At 40.0% G+C, this 19,183-nt stretch overlaps 1 protein-coding gene across 1 annotated transcript in view; it reads right to left on the bottom strand.

Moving 5' to 3' along the window:
• CSMD1 (CUB and Sushi multiple domains 1) overlaps positions 1-19,183 on the bottom strand; it is a 1,197,588-nt gene that overhangs the window by 451,686 nt on the left and 726,719 nt on the right. Inside the window, exon 6 of the mRNA XM_074581652.1 lies at positions 9,313-9,425. Within this exon, the coding sequence (XP_074437753.1) occupies positions 9,313-9,425 (113 nt within the window). The remainder of the gene's footprint in view (positions 1-9,312; positions 9,426-19,183) is intronic.

Genomic DNA, 19,183 nt, shown 5'->3' with positions numbered 1-19,183 from the left:
TCATCAATAAAGATGTTAAAGAGAAATGGTCCCAACACCGAGCCCTGAGGGACACCACTTGTGACCGGCTGCCAGCTGGATTTAACTCCATTGACCACCACTCTTTGGGACCACCCATCCAGCCAGTGCTTGATCCAGCAGATTGTATGCTCATCCAGGCCATGAGCTGCCAGTTTTTCCATGAGAATTCTATGGGGGACAGTGTCAAATGCTTTTCGAAAGTCTAGGTAGACAACGTCCCCAGCCTTTCCCTCATCCAATAATCGGGTCATCTTGTCTTAGAAGGAAATCAGGTTCGTCAGGCAGGATCTGCCTTTCCTAAACCCATGCTGACTAGGCCTGATCCCCTGCTTGTCCATTATATGACTTGTAATGGCACTCAAGATGATCTGCTCCATGACCTTCCCTGCTACCGAGGTCAGACTGACAGGCCTATAGTTTCCCGGATCCTCCTTTCTGCCCTTTTTGTAGACAGGCACTACATTTGCTACCCTCCAGTCCATTGGGACCTCCCCAGTTAGCTATGACTTCAGGTAGATAATGGAAAGTGGCTTGGTGAGCACGTCTGCCAAATCTTTCAGCACTCTTGGATGTAACCCATCTGGTCCCATAGACTTGTGCACATCCAAGCGGCATAGCAGGTCACTGATCACTTCCTCTTTGATTGTGATGGCCTCATTCAGCTTCCCCTCCCTGTCTCCTAGCTCACAAGGCTGGGTGCCCAGGGAACAGCTCGTTCCACTGCTAAAGACTGAGGCAAAGTAGGCATTGAGCACCTCAGCTTTTCCTCATCCTTTGTGACTATGTTTCCCTCTGCATCCAGTAAGGGAGGGAGATTTTCCCTAATCCTCCTTCTGTTGTTAATGAATTTATAGAAACATTTTTTGTTATCCTTAACAGCTGTAGCTAGGTTGAGCTCTAGCTGCGCTTTGGCTCTCCTAATTTTCTCCCTGCTTAGCTTCGCTATATCCTTACAGTCTTCATGAGAGACCTGCCCCCTCTTCCAGAGGTCATAGATTCTCCTTTTGTTCTTGAGGTCCAGCCAAAGGTCCCTATTTAGCCAGGCCGGTCTCCTTCCCCGCCTACTTGTTTTTCGGCACACAGGGACAGCCTCCTCGTGTGCCTTTAAGACTTCTGTCTTGAAGTATGTCCAGCCTTCCTGGGCTCCTATATCCTTCAGGGCAGCCTCCCAAGGGATTCTGTCCAGCAGTCTTCTGAACAGGTCAAAATTTGCCCTCCGGAAGTCTAAGGTGGCAGTTTTACTAACCCCTCTCCTTGTTTCCCCAAGAATCAGAAATTCGAGCATCTCATGATCACTGTGCCCTAGACAGCCATCAACCTTTACTTCCCCCACAAGTTCTTCCCTGTTCACAAGAAGCAGGTCCAGGAGGGCACCTTCCCTTGTCGGCGCACTTACCAGCTGTGTGAGGAAGTTATCTTCCACACATTCCAGGAACCTCCTGGATTGTTCCCTCTCTGCTGTGTTGTATTCCCAGCAGATATCTGGGAGGTTAAAGTCCCCCACAAGAACAACGGCAAGTGACCGCGAGATTTCCCCCAGCTGCTTATAGAAAGCTTCATCCGCCTCACTGCTTTGGTTGGGAGGTCTATAGCAGACTCCCACAGCAATATCAGCTTTATCGGCCCTTAACCTAATCCAAACACTCTCCACCCCATCATCAGTATACTTGATTTCCGAGCTCTCATAGCATTCTCTAATATACAGGGCCACTCCACCGCCTCTCCTTTCCTGTCTGTCCCTCCTGAAGAGCTTGTAGCCATCGATTGTGGCACTCCAGTCGTGTGAGGCATCCCACCACGTTTCTGTGATAGACACTATGTCATAGTTTTCCTGGTGCATCATGGCTTCAAGCTCCCCCTGTTTGCGCATACTGCGTGCATTGCTATAGATGCACTTCAGATGTGCTAATGACTCCAGCACCTTTTTGTGAGTGTGGGCCCCATTTCGCACCAGACCCCTCTCTGGTGCTTCCATGATTACTAAACGTCTGTCCCTTCTCTCGAAAGAAATGGCAGAGTGAGAGTCCTCGCTAGTCAACCATCCGTAAAGCCCTGGCATGCCTCCCTTGGGTTTATTCCTGACAGGCCCAGTTATTTCCCCTTCCCCCCTCATATCTAGTTTAAAGCCCTGTCAATGAGCCTGGCTAACTACTGCCCCAAAATTCTTTTCCCCTTCTGGGACAGGTGCGTCCCACCTGCCACCAGCAGGTCAGGTGACTCATATAGCAGCCTGTGATCAAAATACCCAAAGCCCTGCCGATAACAGCAGTCCCAGAGCCACGAGTTGACCTGTTGCCTCTTCCTGTTAATTTCCTCATTCATGATTGCCACTGAAGGGACAGAGGAGAATACAACTTGTGTTCCTGATCCCTTAAGCTGCCACCCCAAGGCTCTAAAATCTCTTTTAATCAATTTTGGGCTCCTTCTACCCACTTCATCACTACCCACCTGAAATACTAAGAGGGGGTAATAGTCAGAGGAGTTTACTAGGGCCGGAAGTTTGTCCAACACATCCCTGACCTGTGCCCCAGGGAGGCAGCAGACTTCCCTGTGAAGTGGGTCAGGACGGCATATTGGCCCCTCCGCCCCCCTCAATAGAGAGTCACCCACAACAATGACCCATCTGCTTTTCCTTTTGGAGCCAGCTGTGATGCTGGGTCCACGGTGAGTTGGTCTTTCTGACATTTCTGGCCTGGGTGTATCATCCTCCTCTCCAACAGCCAGTTCCTCCTGCAGGACTCCACACCTGTTCTGCAAGGGTAACTGGGAAGGTGTGAGGGGCCGGGAGGGGATTCACCTGCTTCCCCGAGCAGGGACCTGTTTCCATTCCCCCTCTTCTCTGCAATCCCCTCCTACTGCCTGGTGACGAGAGGGGAGGGGGTCCTCTGACTTGTGTGGGGCCTCAACCTGTTCCCTTTCTCTCAGGGAGTGGGGTCCACCAGTCACTCTCCCTCTCACATTCCCTGATACTCCTCAGCCTCTCCACTTCTTCCTTCAGCTCAGCCACCGGAATGGGCAGATCATTTACCTGTTCACATCTGACACAGGTGTTGTCTCCGCTGCCCTCCATCGCGAGTGCCAGGCTCCAGCACTCTCTGCAGCCAGAGGCCTGGACGCCCATGTGTTTGCGCAGGACCTATGTCTGGGTGCCCACAGTTGTTTTAACAGCAGCCTTTGACCAGGTAGCAACCATGGCTGCATCTCTACACACAAGTGAGACCTTGCGACTCAACAGTCAGTTGGGGCGAGCACTGGTTACTCTGTGGCCAGGGACTAGTCCCTGCCCTCCCAGAGGCTTCTTATAACCTGGTGGCTTGATGAACCGGGGGAGGTGCTGTCTCCGCCCCCAGGCTCACTCAGCAGCCCGCCCACCAGCTGACAGCCCTCAGCACAGGCCGAGGGCTTCTGCCGGCTTCCAAAAGCCCCCAAAAGAGCTTTTCGTTGGCTCTTTTTGCTGCAGATCCCTTCCCCAGCCCAGTCTTACCTGCCCTGAAGCTGGTCTCTGCGGCAGGAGTTCTATCCTCTTCAGGGGTTCTATTTGGGTTTTTTCTCTTGGTCTAGGTTGGTTGGGGGTTTTGGGTTAGGGTTTTTTTGTAACTCACAATCTCACAACTAGATATAAAAATGAAATACCAATGGGACTGGCTATATGTTATTGTTATTAAATAATATTTGGATTATTTTAAGGTAAATATGACGAACTCCAACAAATGAAGCAGTTTTTAGTCGTAGGAGCCGAGTGCCTTGTTTCCAACTAGAGCAGGATTTAGAGTCTCAATGGAGTAAGTAACAATAGGTACTATTTCATTTTCAACTAGTTTGACAGTTGCTACTTCTTGGAAGCAAAATTAAGAGTCTCAAGATTAAATCTCTCAGTTGTAAAGACAGGCCAAAGTAGAATAGCAAAATATGTCAATTTAATCTGCTTCAATCAATCTTTCAGCCATCTAAAACTGAGTTAAACCTGCACAGTTCTAGCCTTCATCAGTTCATTAAGTTTATAGCTCGTTATTATATGCAATTTCTACCATAAATGCAATTAAATTTATTACTACAAAACCACATTTTAAAATAAAAAAAAATCAAAAGAAGCTTTTATACTAATGAAATAAGAGGTCTGAGGTACGTATTAAATAGGCATTTTTTCACATTTACCTGAACAATACAGAGTGAATAGGGCCAGAAACAGCTGCTATCTGCATGGGAAAGGAAATGCTGAATAACTCTTAAATGATACACCACGGGGAGAGATAATTACCTGTAGTGAATTCCAGTCCTTCTTAACCTAACTCCCAGTAAAACCATTAGAAATGTGTGAGATCAAAAAAAATAGATTGATATTAAAAAACAAAAATATCAAAAGTATATTTGTGCATTGGGTTTGCATTGTAAATTCTGGTAGCAGGGGGGCTATAGGGATGGCTTCTGCGAGAAGTTACTAGAAGCTTCCCCCATGTCCAGCTAGTGCCAGCCAGCTCCAAGACAGATCTGCCACTGGGCAAGACTGAGCCAGTTGTGACAGTGGTAGCGCCTCTGTGATAACACAGTTAAGAAGGGGAAAAACTGCTGTGCAACAGCAGCTGAGAGAGAGGACTGAGAATATGTGAGAAGCAACTCTGCAGACACCAAGGTCAGTGAAGAAGGAGAGGGAGGAGGTGCTCCAGGTGTCAGAGAAGATATTCCCCTGCAGCCCCTGGTGAAGACCATGGTGAGGCAGGCTGTCCTCTTGCAGCCCATGGAGGTTAACGGTGGAGCAGAGAGCCACCTGCAACCCATGGAGGACCTCACACCAGAGCAGGTGGATGCATCCGAAGGAGGCTGTGACCCCTTGGAGAGCCCATGCTGGAGCAGACTCTTGGCAGGACCTGTGGACCCATGCAGAGAGGAGCCCGTGCTGGATCAGGTTTGCTGGCAGGATTACCATGTTACCATGTGGGCAATCCATGCTGGAGGAGCCTGCTCCTGAAGGACTGTGCCCCATGAAAAGGACCCATGCTGGAGCAGTTCGTGAAGAACTGCAGCTTGTGGGAACGACCCTGTTGGAAAAGTTTTTGGAGGACTGTCTCCCATGGGAGGGACCTCACACTGGAGCAGGGGAAGAGTGTGAGGACGAAGGAGCAGCAGAGACAAAATGGGATGAACTGACCACAACCCCCATTCCCTGTCCCCCTGCATCACTGGGGCAAAGGAGGTTGAGAATTTGTGAGTAAAGGTGAGCCCGGGAAGAAGGGAGGGGCAGGGGAAAGGTGTTTTAAGGTTTGTTTTTTTCTCATTACCCTACTCTGATTTGAATAGCAATAAATTAAATTAATTCCCCCAGGTCAAGCCTGTTTTGCCCATGATGGTAATTGCTGAACAATCACTGCCTCTCCTTATGTTGACCCACAAGCCTTTTGTTATATTTTCTCTCCTCTGTTCAGCTGAGGAGGGAGGGTGATAGAGCAACTTGATGGGCACCTGGCATCCAGCCAAGGTCAACACACCACAGTCCTTATTATGCAATCTGCAAATGCACAAGCTACCATTTTTTGAGGAATATCTTTTCATAATTTTGTTCGTCAATAAATTTTATACCTGACAGCTCTTAAAAAAAATTCATGTACTATAAGGACTCTAGAATACAATAACATACCATCTGGCAAGGTGCAATATGCTACTTTGATTTAATATCATACAATCATAGAATCATAGAACAGTTAGAGCTGGAAGTGACTTTAAAATCACTGATGACCTTGAAGATCATCTAGTTCCAACCCCACTGCAATGGCCAGGGACACCTCCCACTAGACCAGGTTACTTAAAGCCCCATCCAACCTCGCCTTGAATGCTTCCAAGGGATAGGGCATCCAAAACTTCTCTGGGCAACCTGTTCCACTGTCTTATCACCCTCACAGTGAAGAATTTCTTCCTAATATCTAATGTGAATCTCCCGTCTTTCAGTTTAAAACCATTAGCCTCCGTCCTATCGCTACACTCCCTGACAAAGAGTCCCTCCCCAGCTTTCCTGTAGGCCCACTTCAGATACTGGAAGGCAGCTATAAGGTCTCCCTAGATCCTTCTCTTCTCCAGGCTGAACAACCCAAACACTATCAGTCTGTATTCATAGGAGAGCTGCTCCAGCCCTCTGATCATCTTCATGGCCCTCCTCTGGACCCACTCCAACAGGTCCATGTCTTTCCTGTGCTGAGGGCTCCAGAGCTGGACGCAGTACTCCAGGTGGGGTCTCACCAGAGCAGAGTAGAGGGGTAGAATCACCTCCCTTGACCTGCTGGCCACACTGCTTTTGATGCCGCCCAGGATGCAGCTAGCTTTCAAAGCTTTCATTAGCTTTAGCTCATTAAAATTACAGACTTCTCTATTTCCCCAAAACAATGGAGACTATTATTCTTGCGTGGCATAGTTATATAGCTTTATAACACACACACAACAAAAATAATGTCATGAATTAACCAGGCAAACATTCACAAAAAGACAGCACAGGCTGCTTTTAAGGGTCTGCTCCTTCTAAGCAAGAAGCAAAAGAAGAAAGCAGTCTAAGTAATGTAGGAAAGCAGAGTCCAGAATATCCTGAGGAGGTTGCCCAAGATCTAGGAATCCTGGGAAAATAGAAGAAGAATAAAAAAGATTCTTAGGTTTTGGTCAAACTGGTAATGGGTACTCATCTTTTAGTAAAGTGAGTGTTTAATGGTTACTTCAGAAATTCTAAGTATTTACTTTAACTGTTTCAAAGCCAGGATAGTTGGCTTTGAATATATGTGGGCATAGTGGATATATGTGGGCATTCTGGAATAGTCTGTTTAAACTATTGGGAATAGCTGCCCACAAGTAAAATGTTTCTCAGTGTTCTCATACAGCCTATACTACAGGATTTGCGCCTGGTTACAATCAGACATTAGAGGCATCCTGTCACCGCCAGGGTTTTCTGCCAGAATACAAGGACACATATTTCACAGGATTTTTTACTTTTTTTTTTTTCATAAGGGACTCAAACAATTATTTAACTTGAGAAAACCACCTCAGATGGAAATATCTGTCAAAATTGTTGAATTTTAGCAGAAATAACCTTCTGAAAACAAAAACATACAGGAGAGGCTGAGAGAGCTGAGATATTTTAGCCTGGAGAAGAGAAGGCTTGGGGAGGAGGGCGAATCATATTGGTGTGTATTAATACCTGATGAGATGAGAGGGTGTAAAGAAGATGGAGCCACACTCTTCATGGTGATATCCATTGACAGGACATGAAGAAATAAGCAAAAATTGAAACACAGGAAGTTCCACTTAAAGTAAGTGAAAGCTTTTTTACTGTGAGGGTAAACACTGGCACAGGTTGCCCAGAGAGGTCGTGGAGTCTCTGACCTTGGAGGTATTCAAAACCCATCTGGACATAGTCCTGGGCAACATGCTCTAGGTGACCCTTCTTTGAGGAGGGCACTGGACTAGATGAGCTCCATAGGTCCCTTCTAACCTCTGCTATTCTGTGTGGCACTAGTAGGCTTCTTTAGCTGTAAATATTATTGTTACTTCTGCATAAATATAATCCTGAATTATTGCTTAGTTCTCAAATATGCATGTACTAGAAATAATTACTAATGCTGTGTAATAAAATGGACTTAATGAAGCTGTTAGATTAAGCAGATTTTGATATCACTCTGAGTTTTCATCCTGTGTTTTGAAAGACTGCGTCCTAGGTTTTAACAGTTTATAATGTTTATAACACCAACATAGGAATTTATTTAATTGCTATTGACCCTGACAAGACAGACAGCTGTGACTGATATGATTCAGCTGTCTTTGTGTTTAATACAGTAAATTGTATAAACCTGTATTTTGAAAGGATTATTTAAATTAAGAAGGGACATTTCTATAATCTTATGAATCTGAATTGTAATAAGATACTTCCACTTGTCATTCATGACACATATTCTACATGAGTCAAGTTTACCCTTACACCCAATATCTGATGTATTATGCAAAGCAACAGATATACATCTGAAATAATGATCTCCCTAGATATTTCCCTAAAGCTTTAATTCCATGGTGAGTATTTAGCTGGAGATACGATGTATCGAAAAAGAACAAAAAAGTATTTTCCAGTTGGTTACTTTATCCCAAACTTTCCTTTGTTGATTCAACAATTCAACAGAATTGTTGATTTTTAGTTTTCTGGTGCATCAGCAAGATGAGCCACATTGGTTTTGTGATCTCCAGTTAATAGGCTTAAGACAGAAACTTAACATAAGCAGTGCATTTAAATTCATAGTCACCAATAGTGGTATTATATATGTATCCTCAGTAGACTTTGCAAAAATAAGTTCTAAGTGCAAAAAGGATCACAGAATACATACTCATGTTGACTTGCCAAAATAAAATGGAATTTCATAGTTTTCTTTTTTTACTAAAATTGTCAAAACCTTTTTAAAAAGAACGAACTATGTATGTATGTTAAATGCTTTTATATCAATCGCACATGTGCATCAGAGTCACTAGAAACATATAGTTGTTGCAGTGTATTTGTCATTTCTAAAGTGATACAGGCCTTACAGTTTCCAGAAAAAAGGAAGGTCTAAACTCATAAATGATTTGATGGTGTGTGGGGTAAAATGATTGAAACAGCTTATGTAAGCACAGAATTTAAAAGCACAGACAAATTAAGAAGCTCTACTTTCAACATAACTTTGATCTTGAGCAATGATTTATGAAGTACAAAAATCAATAAAGATTCCATTCTAAAAAATTGCATTTTAATGAGTATCTAGGTGAACATAAGCAGCAATTGACAGCAACACTGACGTCCTCTTGTCTTCTTTTAAAGTTGTATATGTAAATCTATGCAGGAGCCTGAAATATGATTTGCGCTATGCTGGGGATGTTGACTTTCCAAACAATGAATGCAGCTTCTGGATAAGAGTTAGATTTTGAGTAATGAAGGAAGACAATGTTTGGATAGGGGCATGCCTTTGTGTGGAACTGACTTTCTGCAAGCTGCATTCCAGGCACGTTTTTAAAGCAAAGATCAGACTGAATGCAAGGCAATTTATTATAGAACATGTGAGCAAGCAAATACATACTTAGAGCAAACTGCAATGTGAAGCACAGATACTTTTTCCAAAAGTAAATCCCTAGAGATGCCTGATCATACAAGGATGACAGCTACCTAGTCTAAGAGCAGTAGTAGGATGAGCCAGCTCATATGTCCCTGATATTTAAACATAAATTTAAAATTTCACCACCACTTTAGCAATGCTTAAAGATAAAGGTCTTTTTTTTTGCTGCATTTTTATATTTTCCTACCTTGGAACTGAGCATTAAATCCCTTTCGTCGGTGGTTGCTGTCAGACGTAAAATGGAGTCGTAACCAGTTCTTACTGCTGATAACAGGAGACGGTAGATTCATACCAGTCAGCCTGGAAAAAGAAAAAATAATCTCATATAAATGGTGGAAAATTCATGCGTACACTACTTAAAAGAGAAAAAAAAGAAAATTAAAAAATTAGCTAAAATATATTGTGCTGCTTACAATGTCTTTCACAACAGTGATTCACTGTCATCTAGTCTCGACTTTTTACTAGTTAAGTAACTATTATCCTGTGAGAAATGTGGGGTTTTCTTCCATTACAGCTATCCATTTTATGGTCAAAACTTTTATCTCCAAACTACTCTTTCATTAATTAAAGAAGAAAAGCAATCTTGTGAGTCTGTGTGTGCGCGCGTGTGTGTACGTATGCATGAGTGTCAAATCATTCAGCAAAAAATAAGCATATTCAATTACAACAGAATTTCATCATCTGACTCCCTGCTGTGTCAGTCACCTCACAGGAAACCACATCTCAGGTTTTAAGAAAGGATAAATACAGGTTATGGGGACTAGGTAATGTTAAGCTTGGGTGCTAAATTACTGGGAGATAACTATCTTTTTAGAACTGGTTTTGTGTATATTAACTCCTACCCATATTTAATAAAAAAGAGAAGTTTAAACACGACTGAATGCAGGCTTACCAGATTGCATTAATTACAGATATTGTAAAGAAAGTGCACACAAAGAATTTTTTCTAGTATAGGCAACAGGCCCTTGTACCACGTTGGGTCATATCATAGACTGTCATTGCACCACACCATTTGTTAATATGAACATACTCGAGTAGTTACCACAGAGTACCTGATATGGTGTAAACCTGTGTCTTAGTTTACCAGATGGCTTTTTTTTTATGACCATATTCTATATTTCAGATTTAGCCTTTTTTTTTTCTTTCTGAATAACTCTGGAGAACTACAAGAAATAAAGTTTCTCCTTTTCAATAACGTTCATTATTTGAAACAAAACCTAAACTGATCAATATCAGAAATTCTTAGCACTATGCAACTTCAGAGTATCATTGAATACCCTACATTACTAGGAAACCTATTATGTTAAGAAATACTGATGCTGGATATGTCTGTTTAGAGTCATGGCTGAATTCCTTTGCTTTCTGTAATAGAATAAGACCAACGTACTGAAATATGGAAATTCTTAACAGAACCTTTTTTTCTTTTCATTAGGATATAAAAATTACATCAGAGAAATTTCATTCTCCTTTATAATCTCGTTTTCTTCATCTGGCTGTTAACAAAATAAGGAACAACAAAATCTTACTTTAAATTATTTTAACAGCTTTGACTGAAAGAAAGGGTAGATCGTTTAAAGGAGGATTCATACATTTCAAAATATTGGGACTGGCATTCAATAGTTCTTACTATGTTCATGGCATATGTTCTATACCAGCAATGCTGTTTGTGTTTTAATTGAAGAACATGAGAAAGTGAAATATAATCTAGTGGCTAATCAGCCACTTGTAAGGCCAGTTTGGGAACCAAGCTTCTCATCAGTGTATGAAACGTGGTTTTTTTCTGTAAGATGTTCAAAACCTCTTCACTGTAGTACCCAGATTCAGAAACAACAACAAATTCTAAATAGGGGGTTAGACTGGAATCCTGTGGCCCACATGAGTACATCAAACGTGGTGCCCTACACAAAGTACTTCACTTTGTGGCATTCATCACTTCCTATGTGGGACTTCCTATGGGCAATGTCAGTTTCCAGTAATGGAAGATCTAAAAGTTTGTGGATACAGTGTAAAATTGCTCTGTATGTGTTAATTGACCATTTACCCAGAATTTCTGCAGTGCAGGCAACCCAAGCTGTGTGTGAAAGAGACAGGGGGACATAGTTACTGCTGAAAGTGTCAGATTTGCCACCTGAATTAGTACAGCAGGCAGATCTGTAACTCACACAAAAGTTGAAGGTAGTATGAAAAAGCGATTTGTTTCCTTCTTACTTATTTCTAGGTTTTTTTTATCAGGGGATAGGAGTCAAATAAAACATGTCCATTACACAGCAAATGTCAAAATGAAACAAAAGATTTAATAACATTAGAGGTGTGCTGCTCAGAGAAAAGTAAAAATCCGTACTGTCTAGGACAGTTTGTTTCCAGTCCCACAAAGCTGAATAGTGTATCTGCAGTAAAAGATACAGAATGTGGGGCAGGGGTCCCAAAAACGCATGGTGATTCATTTTTCTGGTATACAAAATGACACTCCATGGCAGGGGGAAGGGCTGATAAGCCATCTATTTGAGTTCACCAATAGAGAGGCTGGACACCACTGCTCAACTAATAAAAGACAGAATGATCACAGCACTTCTTCTGAGGCTGCAGAATGAGCCTTTACCTTTGAGCTTTACCAACTGAGTAAGGTAAAGGCATCACGTACCACAATTTCTGACTAAGTGCGCGTATGCTCTCTGTGTGCTGGTGTTAGTGCGGTGTGCTTCCTCTGCCTCAGTGCAGCTTTTACTGTTATGGGATAACTTTTGATATTAATTGAGCATTTATGGAAAGCACGCAGTTTGGGTATGTCCATACTAGTAAACTGAATAGCGGCACTTCACATCAATTCCTGCTTGAGAGTCTACACTATTAAAGGTTGCAACAACAAATCTTAGAATCACAGGATGGTTTGGGTTGAAAGAGACCTTTAAAGATCATGTAGTCCAACCCCCCTGCTATAGGCAGGGACATCTTTCACTAGATCAGGTTGTTCAAAGCCTCATCCAAACTGACCTTGAACACTTCCAATGACGGAGCATCCGCTCCTTCTCTGGGTAACCTGTTCCAGTGTCTCAACACCCTCATCAAGAAACTTCTGCACATGACTGACTAGCGCTTCCTCGATCTTTCCTGGGCATGGTGTAGGCATTAGTCTAAACTACAGCATCCCAAAAACCACTGTGAATGTGACCACCTCTTCTGATGTGTCCTGGAAACACTAAGAGGCAGGACTTAATCATAGAATCATAGAATAGATGATAGGACTTAATAGGACTTAATCATGCCATTAGATTGGTCTGAAAGCAAAGGTGCAAGTAAAGCAAAGTTGTCTCGACTTCAAGTGGTCACACAGAGTATCATTTCCTGTTGAATATAAACAGAAACAGAGTAATTTTAGCTGAGATTAGGTATTAACTCTAAACTCAGATGAAGACTTGGAAGTCCTTTATATCAGACAGAAATTATTCAGATGAGATAAAGAACCACTTTTCTTAATATCACAGTTCTCCTTAGAAGCTTTCATGCTTTGATCTTTATTGAGGATTTCTCCAATGCTGTCTAAAAAGAATATTGAAAGTCTTTCTCACTTCTTCTTTAACTGAAGACATTTATTATTAGGGGAGTAATGCGAAAGAAACTGAATTCTTCAGTGATTTTTGAGTTCTGCCTCTGCTCTGAAAAGGGTAAAGCTTTGCTGAAACTGATATTATGGCCTAGCATGTGACAGCCTTTCTTGGAGAGAAGAAGTGGTATCTAATCTAAATTACATTAATCACGTCTTTCATATACACACATATACACATGTATATATAATGTTATTTGGGCATTTTCTGGAAATACTTGGTCTGATTTGCAGAAGTGTTGAGTTTTCATCTCCTCTACTGATATCAGCCAGGCCCTCAGCTTCTAACATCAGAGGGTCAAAATTTGTTGTCACTTGGACAAGTGACAGGTTTGAATGTTCTGTGCTGAACAGTATTTGAGGCCATGCACTGAATGGAGATTAAAGGAAACATAAAATAGCTGTTCATCCACTGAGTATCACTCATTCAGTGACCTGTCAAAGACCAATCGCATGGGAAAAAATCAAACAAACAGAACATAATTTTTCAAACACAACAAAATATAAGAGGGGACAACTGGTCTAACAACAAAACTATTTGTACTAGTAAGGAACTGAAACAATACTTATTATGCTTGATAAGGCCAGAAAATCTCCTAGATAAGAACTAAATATAACAGTTTCACCGAAAAAGTTTAAATCATCACTTCTTCATGTGGAATTTGAAATAAGAGACTATTTATAACAGCTAACACAATCTATCTGGAAAGGGTTCAGAAGTGGGGAGAGGGAGGGAGAAGGGGTAGGGGTGAGATGTTTCTCATCTTCTCATTTAAAGTAATTAGATCAAGCACGATTTTTCCCTCCCTCTTTCTCCTGTTTCCATAACCATATGTAAATGGTTGTTTATTCTGGATGCTGTGAATAAATCCTTTCATTTGCATTTCACCTTAATATCGCTTGGGATGAGAGTGAATTCAAACGAGTGGATAAGTTTTTGTGTGAGCTGCTTTTCACCCTAATGCTGTGAAGACAAAGGAGCACCTCAGAAAGTCTTAGCTTGCTAAGCACCCCCAGATACTCTCCTGAGAGTTGCTGGGGATAACAGAGTATGTCCCTGGGAAGCTGGATAAGACTGACAGAGCTGCTTTCAGGTGAGTCAGGAAAACTGATGATTAAGAGTAATCCAGAAGCCTCTTGCTGTACAGGAAAAATCTGACAAACACCTTAAGTCCTGAGGGACCGCAGGGAGTTTGCCACAGAAAATTGTATCAAAATATTTTTGTCAGTCTGGGCCTAGAAAATAGCTTGAATGAAATCCAAAATTAATGAGTATAAATAGGGACAGAAGAAAGGAAAAAAATATAGATGAGCAAGGGATTAAAATCAAGAATAAAGTTTTAACAAGAGGTTGTCAATTTCAATTATTCAGATCCTTTCGAGTAGTCTGAGAATGCTACGTTTTAATTTGCTCCATTTTCCTTTATACGGAGAGTAGAAGGTTTGAACATTAACAAAGGAGAGCACGCTGTGAAAGTTCCTCTTCAAAATGAAATAACCAAACATTAAGTAAAAGACTATGTTCCATAATTCATGTTACATGGAGCCACTATGAAGTTATTACATTCATTAAGCTCATTACTAACTTCATTGTATTATAAACAAACATTGCCTGATAAACATTTTGGGCATATGTTTCATATGAAATGATTAAAAAGAGAAAAGCAAGAAAACTACTTTGCCAGTGATGATAAATTTTGAAAATTTGATGACATTCTTATAGAACACTTTCAAAATCTGGTAAACTATTACTCACTCCCTTCATTACCTCCTAATGGCACTTATTAACTGTTACATTGAAATATGCTGATGATTGATCCATTTAAAAATAAATTATTATAATTTAATATAAATTCATTTCATGTTATATGTTTTTTCTGTTAAACAAATAAAGTTTTAAGTGACAAGGCCATAGTCTGATAGCTCAAAATGAAAGTTTAAGCAGGAATTTGATATATTTTTCCAAAAATTATTCAAATTATACCTTCCCAAGATATAGCTTAAGTTTCTCATGTTGTCTGTTTACATGCATGCTCAGAAGCACTTTGGCCTGGTGAAATGAGGAGAAAAAGATGGGCTTCATCTTATCTAATTTCAGCTGTTGGCAGTGCAATGGTCTCCATCTGGGCTAGGCTCCCTGTATAGTCAATGGAGGGGAATAAATATTTTGGGAGTGCATATCATCTGAGATATTTTAAGACTTCCACATTAGTTTGAGGTCAATCTCACCTTAGAAATGTGAGAGCTACGGTGACCTGATCAGTAAATATCAACACTTGTGCATCATCCAAGGTACACAAATGCTATTATAATTCAGCTCATGGGTCATGACAAAACTAAAGAACTTTATTCTCCAAAGACAACCCTCTCCACATTTTCTATCTAATTATTTTAACTTTGTGCAAAAAAGTCTCAAGCGCCTTTTGTGTATTTGGTTGTACCTCACACTAGACATTATACTTGCACATACTTTGCTTTTGGATGGAGGTTAAAGCCAAAGGCAAGATTTTTTTTTTTTTTTTAACTGGTGTTTGAAAAAGAGCTTTATTAACAACATCCTGGTTTATTGATTCAACAGCGTTAGCAAATATTTTTCTTGATTATTGCTCTGATACTTGACAAACATCGCAGGGACAATATTCCATGGCACTCTGGATAGAATATTCTTCCTCTGGAAGATTATTACTGCTCTCAAGCTGATGAATAGAAGAACAATAATTCCTTATACGTCTAGGTTTTTTTCTGATATATGGTTTTCATTGTCCAGCAAAAGTGGAACATTAAGTTCTAGGACACAGCAATCAATTAGATTTTATTGTTCAATACAGTGATATTCAACCCAGGCTGTGAGTACTGCAAGCCACTCTTCCATAGCTTCCAAAGAGTTCTTCCATTCAGAGCCAGGGAAGGTAAGTGTAGGGTCCTAAAGTTAATATGGCAGCTGTCCTAAAGGGAAATGACAATTTAAAACAAGCTCACAATCGAACAAATATAAAACTAAATTGTGGGCTTTTTTTGTTGCTACCAATATAGAGCAAATGAGCACTTCAGAGATAAATTTTTGCTTTAAAATTTCTTCCCTAGTTGAGTGTAACTATTAATAGCTGCAATGATAAAATATAGATCTTACAACACGCATAGTATTCTGTTTTAGGAGCACTGCAGCTACAGTGTTTTTACTGCCATTATCCAGATGGGCATTTTTGTTAACATTCTGAAAACTGTAGGGTTTTTTCCTGTGTTCATATTAATCCCTTAACAAATCTCTAGTGCCCCACATAGAGGAAATTTTAATTTCTTCAATAAAATTTAGAAATTGCTCATCTAAAAAGTAGTTGCCTTTTCTTTTTTCCCTTTCAGTTATTATGAGTTCTTAGTATCGGATTAAAATCTAACAAGATATATTCCAAAACGCAGACGTATAAATAAATGTTCAGTAACCGTCAATCTTATTATGAAGTATTTATTATTTGCCAGTGTAATGGTCACTTTTCATGCACATGCTAGTCTCCCAAAATTGTTTATTTTTAGTCACAACACTTAAGGAAAATACAAACATGCAGACACACTTTTTTTGTATTTTCAGACATAAGTGTTCTGAAAAACTCATTTAAATGCTATAAAAATAGTATCTATTGCAGACAGAACAGGAATCTTTAAGTATATCGGGTACCTACTACACTTCTGTGCTGAAAAAGTCTATTCTGTAATGCTCTACAATGTTTTTTCATTTGTAGCTGCTACTGTAAGATTTTCAAAATAAACTAAAATGAATATACAAATATAATGAATTGAAAAATGTTTTTCCATTCAGTGTAACTAATTTAATTTCATTACGTTAGTTACTGTTCTCCATTATGTATTTTATATTGGATGAGTTGTTCCTTTTTCTTGAATGAAAGATCTCAGGTGTCCCTTTTGGCTCTGTTATAACTAATGGAAAACAGAAATCAAGGAAAAAAACTAATTAAAAAAAGTCACTGGAAGGAATACTTCATGATTTAATTTTTTTTCTTAGATTTTCATTTGCAGAAGTCACATTGTGTCTTCTGACTAAGAAAAAACCCACAGTTTTAAATAAAAAGCTTGGTCCATATATGGGGACGGTAAGCAATTCTCTACATTCTAAAGGATGAATATAAGAATATTTTTAAGAGCTCTTCTAGACTGTGCCTTTCTGCAGTGACTATGGGGAATGAGTTTAGGATCAATCTATCTGACATGTTCAATAATAAAAAATAAGAAAAATCTCATGATTGTTTCTCTGTCTTCTTTTATGATCCTCTATTATGGATCTCTCAGACCATAAATCAATGAAATCCTGTTATCTTACAATAGAGTTAAACAATATCTAGTAAAAGAACATAACTCATTGGTTCTCAGCTGCAGACTAGGCAGACAGGAGGTGCTAACAGACAGCATTTCAGGTCTTCCAAGGATATGACTGTACACAGTTTAACTTATTTTCTGGGAAAAAAAGTACCTCTTAAAAACTTTATCAGGCTACATTTCATTTCATGATAGTATCTGTCAAAACACATGTATTTTTTAAACATCCATCTTAGATTTATGGAGTTTACTAAAATGCCATGGAAAAAAACAATACTCATCTAATCAAAATAGAGGATACAATTACCAGGATAAGGAAATTTCATAAATATTTTATTATTTGTAAGATAAAATAATAAGATAAACTGAACTGTGCACAGTGACATTTTATAATACTGCAATGTAATACATCTAGCATGTTTTTGTCTGTCAGTGAAGTACTATGTTTTGCTTCCACATCATGCTTACACATCATCCACATTTTCCTATAAATATGTTTACATTTCCTAGAGCTTACAAACAATAAGTGACAGGTCTAACAATTAAATATCTATGGCAGAGTATGAAAAGACCTCATTGTTAAAAAGACCCTACATTCTATAGTTATAGATAGCCCAAGGCATGGGAGTCCATCTGACTTTGTATCTCCTTGGATTTGAAGAGCCCGAGACAGAGACGTCTCTTGGAAACTAGACATATGCATATTCAGCATTTCATGTGCCTAACTATAAACCTGAATAAAGTAACCTGAATACAGCTCTAAGGTCTTACCTACAGCTGCCAGTAGAAAAAAAAAAACTTCAGGGGTCTTTGCCCTTTCATAATCCAGTGGGCTTTACTGAGAATTGGTATATAAAAGACAATGGAGTAAGCAGTAGAACTAACTTTATGCATAACCACCTATAGCCTAGTAAAAAGACAACTAGAATCCTCCTCAACCTACAGTTCTTGAACAATTTCCAAAGGCTACAGGATGTCTTGCTCACCAGGGTATGGGTGCCATGGGATTGAACAGAAAAATGGGGTACTATACAACTAAAATGCAAGAACTGCAGCCCATACAGAGAACAGAAGAGAGAGATCATTGATCTGTATCTGAAGCATGTTAAGTCAGTAAGGTAGGAAGATAAGAAGATTTCAGGTGTTTCCTATGGTGCTTATACATCTATCTTAGAATATTAGATAAAAAAATATAAACAAACATATTGGCAAATAGGAAACAGAAATCTTTCTATTGGTCACTAACCCCAATACTTGCAGTTACCTCTTCTGAGAGCTGCTGTCACGTACCCCTTTCCACACCATTTCATGCCAACTTCTTAGACAGAATTATACTGTCATAATATTTAAGGAACTACTAGTCATTATCCAGAAATACTAGTCATTATCTCTTCATTGTAGCAAGGAAGATGCCTCAGGAGCTTAATTTCTGTTACCCTTTTGGATACAGTCACTGTAAGGCATATGAATTTCCTATAAAACATGTATTAATACTAGACATCTATAATCTACTGCATCATAAGAACTCCAGTCTAGAATAGCTTCCTGAATAACCTAGTCCTTACCTATTCTGGGGAAGGCTGTATACACATACATGTATGTATTTATAAAATTCTATCATCTTGACTCATTTTGACAGTGCAAGAAGAAATCCTTTCCAGTCTAAACGAAGGCAGCAGCTTGCCTAGTGCTCACAGAAATTAGAAAGCCATAAAACCCCAACTGTGCTCAGTGATCCTCTGACACCTCTACCATGAATCTGGTCTGTCAGGTTTGTGCTACGCTTATGTGCATGCACATCCACTTTTCTACATGAAAAACAGATGTATTATATTTAAAAACTACTTTATACCTCTTCTCCAGAAGTAACACAAACCCATGACTAACCAATCATAGTGCAAGAGCCTGACCGACAGCTGTGAGCAAGCACCATGCTCAACAGGATCTGTCTACAGCACAGAACAGGGTTAGTCTCAGTCATCACATCACTCAGCAATGTTTGAAACAATCTTTTAAAATTACTTTATCCCATATTTTTGTATTACCTACTACCCCATGCTGCCAAGACCTACTGAGTACGGGGACTATTTGTATGCTCCACATGTGATTTCTGTATCTCTGTGTTTCT

Source organism: Larus michahellis, chromosome 3 (genome assembly GCF_964199755.1).
Source record: "Larus michahellis chromosome 3, bLarMic1.1, whole genome shotgun sequence".
Lineage (NCBI taxonomy): Eukaryota > Metazoa > Chordata > Aves > Charadriiformes > Laridae > Larus > Larus michahellis.
Note: the sequence above shows the minus strand (reverse complement) of the source record. Positions and strands in the feature narration are given on the sequence as shown.